Below are 10,633 nucleotides of genomic sequence, written 5' to 3'. Positions count from 1 at the left end.
GCAGGGCAGCCCTGCTGTCACTGGAAATTCTGATAGTTTTGTTATTTTTTTATGCAAACGAACTTTTCTTGCACTGAGCGTTAGTCCTACCAACTCTGATTGGAATACAGTAGGAAGTTCAGTTCTTTGGAGTAGATGCCGGTGCATGTTCCTTCCATTGTTTTAGATGCACCCGTGAAGATGAATATGTATGTCTGGTTGGGATGCCATCTCCTCAGTAGCTTTCCCTAAATATAAATTGAGGAGTGAGTGAGTACGATCGCCCTTCTAGGATAGGCAATCCGTTAAAAACTCTTTCTAAATGCGAGTTCAAACAATTACTTTATACGATATATTTTGCTCTATTCAGTCAGACTACTTTCGATAAAATTTGTACGCAATTTCTTAAAGAGAACCGATCGCTATTCTGTACACAAATGAAAAAGTACGTTACCTTAATCAATACCGCTGTTCTCGAAGCGGCCGGACCTGGAATGAAACCTGAATCTCCAGACTAGTGAAGTTTTCTTGAATTTTTTGGACACTTATCTCTTCTTGTGCAGTTGATCGGGAATTGGACCGTCTGCTTTCAATCAACCTTCCGCATTCACAATATAATAATATTAATAGCTCACTGCAAGTTCAAACCGAAACTGATTTAATTTGTTTGTTAAAACTTTCTCTTTCGCTTATTTAGTTGTAGAAAAAGTCCGCTCGTACTTTTATGATTTTTCGATAGTTCTAAACAAGAAATCGATCGCACGCTAATTTTACGGAAAGAGTGTATTTTACTGCATTTAGACGATAATACTTGCTGATTGGGTTACGACGAATAAACGTCCGGTTAATTTGCCTTACAACGAAACTGTTGCGTTCGCCATTAAACTAACTGTTTTAGATATTCCTCTCGTAATGTTTACTTATTGACCAAACTCGAAATTATGAATAACCCATATCTATCACTATTTAATTTGATAGTTTTTAATTTGACGTTTGGTAGGATTGAAAACAGTTGATTTGACGGTTTCTGTCGAGTGTTCTCTTATTAACTTTTATAATAATTTTCTTTAAACTTATTTCGTGTTTTTTTTTCGATATTTCAATAGTTAATCTGATATTCGGGTCAAAGTTGAATTTCACAAATCAAAGATTATGAACATCGGTCCAGCTGTTCTTGAGTTATTAGTGGTGTAACATAAACGACTTTATACCTTAACAGTTTGCAAATAAGACCGCAAGAAAAGTTTATGGTTACAAAGGATACTTGAAAACATTATATCCCTAATTCAATTAATTAATTTTAATTGAAACGAATTTACCTTGTAGTGGAGTATTCCGATAGTGAGTTGGCGCTGATATATTTTTAACAAATGCTTCTAAACTGCACATTTTTATTCAATGGGTATTGCCTTTCCAATTTCATTTACTGAGTACGTTACTTCTACAATGAAAGGATTTTAACTGATCACCTGAGCTTTAAATAACCATTCCTTAAGACCAACATAAAACAATTCGACATTCTAGAAACTTCTATAAATTCTAGAAATTTGTTTGCCTTTATTGTCCCAGAATTATGTTCATGCCCTACGTCATAATTATTAAGGATCCTCAGATCCTTTATAGTTTTGTATTGTGGTCCATCCGTACGTACGTTGGTCCATCCGCGCGTCCGTTCTTATGCTCTCTAACTCTTTTTAAGTGGCCGATTGTGTTGAAATTTGGTGTACGGGTACTTTGGACATTAAGGACGGACGCTATTGTTTTTCAAGAAGCTGCTTCAACAGGTACAAAAATTATAGGACTTCGAGCGAATCGGGAACAGGAAAAATGCGGGCTCAATATAATAGAAATCAAGATATTTCATTCCCTAGGTCATGTATCGAGTTCGAACTTTAGCTAGATTATTCCCTATGACTCTTAGATGTGTAACAATTCCATTCTCTTCTCTGTGATAGAGGTCAAAAGTTTTAGAGCAAGATGTACCCGTACATATGGATTTGGAGTTTTAAACGTTTTCAAACGCATTATCTTGATGATGAAAGAGTAAATCACGAGCACATTTGATAACCGCATGTGTGTGATTGAAAGATGTTAAATTATTTTTCTTAGGTCACATGGATTTTGATCAACATATGTCAAAATGGTTATTTATGCACCAAGATCATTGGGAAAAAAACCAAGAGCATTATCTCAATGACCAAAACATGAATTTGATCTATTTTTTGCGACCACGTGGATTTTGATTAAAACATGTTAAAATCGTTATTTATGCACCAAGAACGCTGGGAAAAAGACCAAGAGCATTATCTCAATGACCAAAACATGAATTTGATCGATTTTTAGCGACCACATGGATTTTGAATCTTTTATTCTCATTCTTCTGATGGTTGTAATATACAATTCCCATGGCTTGTGGATTTCATTCTAATTTTTACGGATGCCATATGGTCACTCGATAAACAAAAAAATTATGAAACCAGTCATAATAAACACTTAGTAGTTCATTTGGGAATTAATCTTGACTTTGCCTTGATGTTTGTTTCGTGGGAAATCTTGACGTACGCTTATAGTACCGCGATTATCCATACAAAAGTCCGTTGAGGGTCTCATATCAGCATATAATCCTGTTTTAATTTCTACGGATTTTCATTGTACAAACCCACAGCACCGATTACTCTTTAATTTCAGTGGGAATGTATTAGAGACAAACATTTCTTGATACTTGATACTTTGGCATATGCTTGGCGTAGAGACGAAAATTTTTTCTTATCAAAATACGCAAATAAGCGCGGGTGTCAAGAAACATCATGGTGATCGTATGGATGTTATTGCTACTACTTGCGGTTATTCTTCTTCCATTTATGATAGCTGTTTTACTATACCAAAGTGCTTTAATTGTAACTGTTTACGTGATATACTGCAAAATATTACGAAAGCCATATGATCTCCTTACTACGACAAATAATGTTGCATCCAGAGCGCATAGATACACATGGTACCTGCATGGTCGGATATGGAACGGTGTGTATAATCAAATTTAATTTCTTTCCACCACAGCTGATTATGTTTTAGGCTATGAAGTGCAAGGATTAGAAAACATACCCGATTCTGGACCTGCTTTACTCATTTTTTATCACGGAGCATTGCCTATAGACATCTACTATTTACTGGTGACCGTTTTTTTTCACAAAGACAGGATACTACATGTGGTTGCGGATTACTTCCTTTTTAAGGTACCAGGTGCGTTTATCCTGTGTGTTTTGCAACATTTGCTACTGAAGCGTCTATAATAACTTTAGGCCTGAAGACTTTACTGGATTGCATGGGTGTAATAGCGGGATCACAGGAAACATGCACAAAAACTCTCAAAGACGGAAACTTGTTGGCAATATTCCCCGGAGGTGTTTACGAATCCCAATTTAGCCATGAGTACAATTTACTATGGAAAAATCGAGTGGGTTTCGCGAAGGTTGCCATTAATGCCAAAGTGGTAAGTGACTGTGGACACTTGAGTATGTGACAATTCTTTTAAAGCCAATCATTCCGGTGTTCACCGAAAATGTGCGTGAAGCGTATAGGACACTACGTACAGGAAGATCATTTTTTGAAAAGATCTACAACGCAACTAAATTTCCGTTCACCCCGATCTACGGTGGGTTTCCGGTAAAATTAATCACTCATATTGGTAAGCCAATACCGTACGACCCGGAATTATCTCCAGAGCAGCTCAAAATGAAGGTAACCGGCGAATTTATGCCATTGGCGTCACTGCGTTTTTTCAGGTGGCAAACGCCATTGAAGAGTTAATTGCAAAACATCAGCGAACACCTCCAAGCATTTTGCGAGCAGTGATTGATAGAATTCCGGCATTTAGAGTCAAACACAAAGATCATAAACAGTAGTGGTAGGAACCATGGTTAAAAGATTAAAGGTGGTGCTATACCTGTACTTCCCACCACTTTTTCTTTACAGTATTATAAGGATTACGTAATTGACAGTTGCACCTAATTATTTTTTAATAGAATACCTACAGATAATCATTATTTCTTGTCCAAACTAACAAGAGACTCACAATTTACTGGGTTCATAAACACACGTGGCAAAATCTAACAAGTACAAATTGTGCACAACCCTTGTGCAGGTAAAGCGCATTTTTTTAAACACCCCTACGAAATTTCTTCCATAAATAAGAAAGTTGGCACTGCACATCCTACACAAAACCAAATTTGGAAAATGGCGCTACATTTGCTTTTATTCCAAGAGGCTATGTATCAAATTTCATTTAAATTCCTCCATAAATAAGAAAGTTGGCACTGCGCATGCGCAAAACGAAATTTTGAAACTGGCGTATTCCAAGTGGCTATGTATCAAATTTTATTTACATGCCTAATGGTTATATTTCTTCCAAACGTCCCAATCGCCCTTTGTAGGTACTTTCGTTTGACAATTCAGTCTTAACATATAAGGAATTATAACCGATCACGACAAGGGATCGAGGAGGAAGACTATGGTTAGTACAAATGAATTCCTTTCGTTGAGACCTTTTGTTAGAGTACCATGAAGGGCATACCAGCAGGTACAGGTCTGGTGAAGATGGGAAAGGGCCTCCTCGATTGGGATGGAAATCAACTCAAGCAAATGTAGGATGGGGCTCAGGGGGCGATGCACCTGTCGAAAGGCATCCTGCTGCACTACTTGTAAAGGCCAGGCGTGCTCCAACGCTTTTGTTGAGGCAGAAGCATTCACCATCCCTCGTCCATTGGAGGAAGAAGAGGAGGACCTCAGCAACGAATCGATGGAATAGATGGAATTTGGCCCAGAAGATATTACTTTGCTCCATTCAGTCAATTTACAAAGATCGATTCCTTAAAAGAATTTTTCCGATTACTTTAAATGAAATTTTTACGCAATTTCTTAGAGACAACCGATCGTTATTTTTTATACAAATAAAAAAGTACGTTACCTTAATAATAGCATATTCTGGAATCAATGATTTCCCTATGGCACAAATGAATACCGCCCTTCTCGAAAGAGCCCGTGCTTTAAAGCTGAAATGAAACCTAGATCTCCAGAAGAAATACCACCGACGTTTTCTTGGTTTTCTGTTCTCTTCTTGTGAAGTTGATCGGAAATTGAATTCAATCAACTTCAAAGCGAAACTGATTTAATTTGTTTCTTAAAACCTTCTCTTTCTCTTATTTACTTGCCGGAAAAGCGCATTCGTACTTCTATAATTGTTTTTCGATAGTTCCAAACACGCAATCGATCGCACGCTGGTCTTACCGAGAGGGTGCATTTCCACGACAAGACTGAATGGTTTCACGAATAAACGTCAGATTAATTTGCATTCTAACGAAACTGTTGCGTTCGCCATTAAACTAACTGCTTTAAATATTCCTCACGTAATGTTTTTTTACTACCCAAACACAAACTTCAGTATACGTTAGCACTAGGGCTGTTTTTTCTTCTCGTAGATTTATTTTTAAAACGAGTAGCGTGTAACATTTCCGTACTGAATATTTACACGGATTTTTCTTTCTTTTCGCATTCGGTTATTTAGAACTCTTCAATTTCGGATTGAAGGACGGCTTTTGCCTTAGTAGCGTAGCAGGGGCGAGCCTGGATTAGTTCGAGGTCCCTCGTCACCTAGCGGTGACCTTAGGAAGTAGGTGAAGGTAAAGTTAGAAAAAGTCACTTGCCACGTGACGGTGAGCTTGGAAAGTGGATCAAGGTGAGACTGAACGGCACTAGCCTCTTCAACTAAGCGCTCTTCTGTGTTTGACCTTGGAAAGTAGGTCAAGAAAATCTCAGGGTCAGGCAAGTTCACTCGCCGACAGAGAAAGGCCGATCAAAAAAACCAATCAGACCAAACCCACCGAGAAGATTGGAACCTTAAAACCTAAAGAAGTCTTTAGTGGAACACTCAAAGCAGAACCCACCAATCGAAGTGGGGGAAAGCCCCAACCAAACGAGCAAGTCCTGGTCGTGGCTCAACCATAGCCAAGGGAAAGTTTCCGCTTAATCCGTCCTGTGTGGCGCAGTGACGCGGATACCCAATACTGCGACATTAAGGGCCTTTACTAGAAGTGTCTGTGGTTAAAATATCACTGCAGGAGTAGTTAAAGCCTCCACTCTCTGACGAGCCCTCTCTATCAGACCACAGAGAAATATGCCTCTGAGAAGCAAACCGAAAATTCATACAGAGATCCTTGTAGAACAGATTGGGACGTACCGCAGACTTTGCAGAGGGTTGATCGATCAAGTGATTGGAGAAACGCCAACGCTAGTCAATCTTTTAGGGGTTAGTCTCTAAGCTATATTCCCAAGGACTAAGGAAGGTAGATGTTGGTTTTTATCCTTTTAAGGAAGCAAAAAACCCAGGACCAAAACCCGAAGAGCTACCGACCTATCAACCGATGCCCTTCAACGCTTAAACGATGAGGTGGAGCGGGGGGGGGATAGTATGGCAATATATAAGGGAAGCTGATGATCTCACATCTGAAGTCTGAAGTTCGGTGTCTAAGAATTTTACATTCTGGGAACTGGAAAATCGGTGATCGAAAACATATTTCTGACTGAGATCAAGGGTTGCTAACCATCTTTTATTGCAAAAGATCTTTTAAGTGTAAAAGGACACTAAGATGTCCTTTAAAAGTTATTTCCAATAAAAATGTTTAAAAGCGTTTCACAACATTTAATAAAAGGAAATTAGAGTCATATTTTCAGTGGAAGACAAGCGGAAAATTGAAGCTTTCTATTACCCATAAATTCGTCCACATAAAGCACAACCTCAGCAAAGTTCCACAACAAATGAGCCAACGTTCAATCGATAAAACTTACAACTTCTCCACATCCTCCCTTACGTTATTATGGGCAAAAGTTTTCTTTGGGCAACAACGAATATGTAACGGTAATCGTGACATTTTCCAAACACCGTTCCATTGTGCTCCGTCGCCCTCCCACGAAATGTCGGCGGAGGACTTTTCGTGTTGGATAGGTAGTCGAGGGGAATGTTTCTTATCTCGAACATGGCAGTAAATCTTACGTTAAAGTTGCAACTCGACAATGTATATCGTCCTACAAGCAAAAATGATCGGTTTATTGCCTTCGAAATGAAGGCACTGCGTCATCGCCGATGGAAAATTGAAATGGGGATAAAATCTCGCTCGTTTATGCGATGTGTTAAGTTGCGAAGAAACGCCGTTCTAATTCTAAACATAAATCGCGTTCGTGCACGGTTTCAGTACAAAGTTGCAATTGCAATCATAACTTTATTGGTATATGCAACTTTGTTAGGAGTTAATATTGACAGAGAGATACTGTTTCATTTCAGATTAATGGGATCATTCGGATTTTGTATACACAACTGCTCTATTTGGCACTATTTGTGTCAATCCTGATGATTACGACTGTTGCAATCGATTTCATATTTCAGATATCAGATTTCAAATTTAAGATTTCAGATTTCAGATTTCAGATTTCAGATTTCAGATTTCAGATTTCAGATTTCAGATTTCAGATTTCAGATTTCAGATTTCAGATTTCAGATTTCAGATTTCAGGTTTCAGATTTCATATGTCGGATTTCAGATTTCAGATTTCAGGTTACAGGTTCCAGATTTCAGATATCCGATTTCAGATATCCGATTTCAGATTTCAGATTTCAGGTTACAGGTTTCAGATTTTATAATTCAGATATCCGATTTCAGATATCTGATTTCAGATTTCAGATTTCAGGTTTCAGTTTTCAAATTTTAAGGTTTCGGGTTTCGTATTTCGGATTTCGGATTTTGGGATTTCAGATTTCAGATTTTGAGGTTTCACGTTTCAGATTTCCGGTTTCAGATTTCAGATGACAGATTTCAAATTTTAAGGTTTAACGTTTCAGATTTCAGATTTCCGATTTCAGATGTCGGATTTCAAATTATAAGGTTTCACGTTTCAGATTTCAGATGACAGATTTCCGATTTCAGATTTCAGGTTTCAGGTTTCAGATTTCAGATTTCAGATTTCAGATTTCCGAATTCAGATTACCGATTTCAGATTTCAGGTTTCAGATTTCAGATTTCAGATTTAAGATTTGAGGTTTCAGATTTCAGTTTTTAAGGTTTCGGGTTTCGGATTTCGGATTTCAGATTTCAGATTTCAGATTTTAATGTTTCACGTTTCAGATTTCAGATATCACGTTTCAAATTTCAGATTTCAGGTTTCAGGTTTAAGATTTCAGATTTCCGAATTCAGATATCCGATTTCAGATTTCAGGTTTCAGATTTCAGATTTCAGGTTTCAGATTTCAGATTTCAGATTTCAGATTTTAGATTTCAGATTTCAGATTTCAGATTTCAGATTTCAGATTTCAGATTTCAGATTTCAGATTTCAGATTTCAGATTTCAGATTTCAGATTTCAGTTTTCAGATTTCAGATTTCAGATTTCAAATTTCAAATTTCAGAATTCGGATTTTGGATTTCGGATGAGGTTATTGCCCTTCTATAACCTTGAACAAGTAATTTGATACAACACAAAATAGGTTCATTGTCTTTGGATGTCTTCGAAAATGTAATTGAAAACCACATAAAAATGCAGATTGAAATTGTAATTTGACAACAAAAAAAGAAGCTGTTGACCTTTGATGCCCTTGAAAATAAAAATAGATGGCATTACAAAAAGGGATCATTGACCTTTGATTGACTTGAAAATAGAATCTAACACAGAAAAAATTGAGATCATTGATCTTTGATGACATTGAAAATGAATTATGGCACCACAAAAATGAGACCTTGCAAATGAAATTAGATGACCTTGAGCATGTAATTAGACACCTCATACAAATGAGATCATTGATCTTGGATGACCCCGAGCATGTTATTTAACACATGGGGTCATTGGCCTTGTATGCCCTTGAAAAATGTAATATACACCGTATAAAAATGAGGTTATTGACCTTGCTTGTCTTTAAATATTTAATTAGAGACCTCTAAAATTGGTTTTAGATGACCTTGACTGTAATTAGACATCACATAAAAGTGCTTGTATCGATCTCGAACAAATAATTTAACATGCTCTTGACATTGTAATTTGACACCGCAAGAATTGGATTCTTTGACCACGAATGACCTTGAGAGTGTAATTAGACACCACATAACAATGTGGCCTTGGATGACCTCGAACATGTAATTAAACCCCACATCAATTGTTGACCTAATTTCATGGTCACCGTCCACGTGGCACGAGACTTTCACCTTGACCTAATTTCCAGGGTAACCTTGACCTACTTTCCAAGTGGCGAACGACCTTGAACTGATCCATGTTCGGCCCTATTCCCTTAGGGTTAATCATTCGCGGCTGTGTAGAAAAAGCACCAACTGTCTACCTTTACTTACTTACTTTACATGTACAGTAAGGAAAAAGAATGTTACTTGGAGGCCTCCTCTCTCGTATTGCTTACGCACCGTTCGGCAGCGGGCATGAGATCGGGGAAGCAACATAATACAGCGAATAATCAAACTGCATAAGGTATCTCCGCTAGGGAATAGTTAAATTGAAACTTACAGAGCAACAATACACTGATAAAAAAACCTGTGTTGTGAATACATAAATAAATACTTAATAAAACAATATAAACATGTACAGTATAAGAAACAATCATGATTCAGATAGCGGTACTCATAACAAAAGTTGAGGTACGCCAGGTTTCAATATCAGTATTACGACTCTTACTTTTTCGCCAAGTTTCGTTAGTAAATTCCTTGTTCTTCGGCACCTGCGCAAAATGATTTCTTATCTGCTGGTAGCTTTATTCGATATGACAGTCTCAAAATCTCCTAAAATCTCTGCAGTTCTCATCTATTAATTGCTCGCTTAAAATCCCTTGAAATCTTTTAAAATCACTTGAAATTCTCTTGAAATTTCTTGAAATCTCTTGAAATTTCTTGAAATCTCTTGAAATTTCTTGGAATCTCTTCTCTTGAATTTCTTCTCTTGAGATTTCTTGAAATCTCAGGAACTCTTGAAATTTCTTGAAATCTCTTAAAATCGGTTCAAATCTCTTGATATCTCTTGAAATCTCAAACTTCTTGAAATCTTTTGAAATTTCTGGAAATCTCTTGACATCTTTTGAAATATCTTGAAATCTTCTTAAAACTCAAATTTCTTGAAATGTTTTGAAATTTCTGGAAATCTCTTGACTTCCTTTAAAATATCTTGAAATCTCTTAAAATCCGTTGAAATTTCTTGAAATCTCGTGAAATAACTTAAAATCTGTTGAAATTTCTTGAAAAATCTTGATATCTCGTGAAATCTCAAACTTTTTGAAATCTTTTGAAATTTCTGGAAATCTCTTGACATCTTTTGAAATATCTTGAAATTTTCTTAAAACTCAAATTTCTTGAAATCTTTTGAAATTTCTGGAAATCTCTTGAATTCATTTAAAATATCTTGAAATCTCTTAAAATCCCTTGAAATTTCTTGAAATCTCTCGAAATCTCTTGAAATATCTTAAAATCTGTTGAAATTTCTTGAAATCCTTTGAAATATCTTGAAATCTCTCGAAATCTTTTGAAATCTCCTGAAATCTCTTAAAATCTGTTAAAATCTCTTGATGATTCTTAAAATCTCAAATTTCTTGAAATCGTTTGAAATTTTTGGAAATCTCTT

The 10,633-nt window shown here is 36.6% G+C and overlaps 1 protein-coding gene across 1 annotated transcript; it reads left to right on the top strand.

The window, feature by feature from the left end:
- Positions 1-2,648: 2,648 nt before the first annotated feature.
- Positions 2,649-4,004, top strand: LOC116162096 (transmembrane protein 68-like). Its single transcript, XM_031475627.1, has 5 exons — positions 2,649-3,000; positions 3,052-3,219; positions 3,279-3,469; positions 3,514-3,717; positions 3,762-4,004. The coding sequence occupies exons 1-5, from the start codon at positions 2,787-2,789 to the stop codon at positions 3,879-3,881; spliced, it is 897 nt and encodes a 298-aa protein (XP_031331487.1). The 5' UTR covers positions 2,649-2,786; the 3' UTR covers positions 3,882-4,004.
- Positions 4,005-10,633: the final 6,629 nt, after the last annotated feature.

This window comes from Photinus pyralis, unplaced genomic scaffold, assembly GCF_008802855.1.
Source record: "Photinus pyralis isolate 1611_PpyrPB1 unplaced genomic scaffold, Ppyr1.3 Ppyr1.4_LG10, whole genome shotgun sequence".
Lineage (NCBI taxonomy): Eukaryota > Metazoa > Arthropoda > Insecta > Coleoptera > Lampyridae > Photinus > Photinus pyralis.
The sequence above is the reverse complement of the archived record's forward strand: the minus strand, read 5'-3'. Positions and strand labels throughout refer to the sequence as shown.

Excerpts from the sequence above, each read along its gene's own strand:
- LOC116162096 (XM_031475627.1), top strand. The coding sequence starts at position 2,787 with ATGGTGATCGTATGGATGTTATTGCTACTACTTGCGGTTATTCTTCTT. Across the intron at positions 3,470-3,513 it reads TTGCCATTAATGCCAAAGTG|CCAATCATTCCGGTGTTCAC; the intron begins GTAAGTGACTGT and ends ATTCTTTTAAAG. Across the intron at positions 3,718-3,761 it reads CAGAGCAGCTCAAAATGAAG|GTGGCAAACGCCATTGAAGA; the intron begins GTAACCGGCGAA and ends GCGTTTTTTCAG.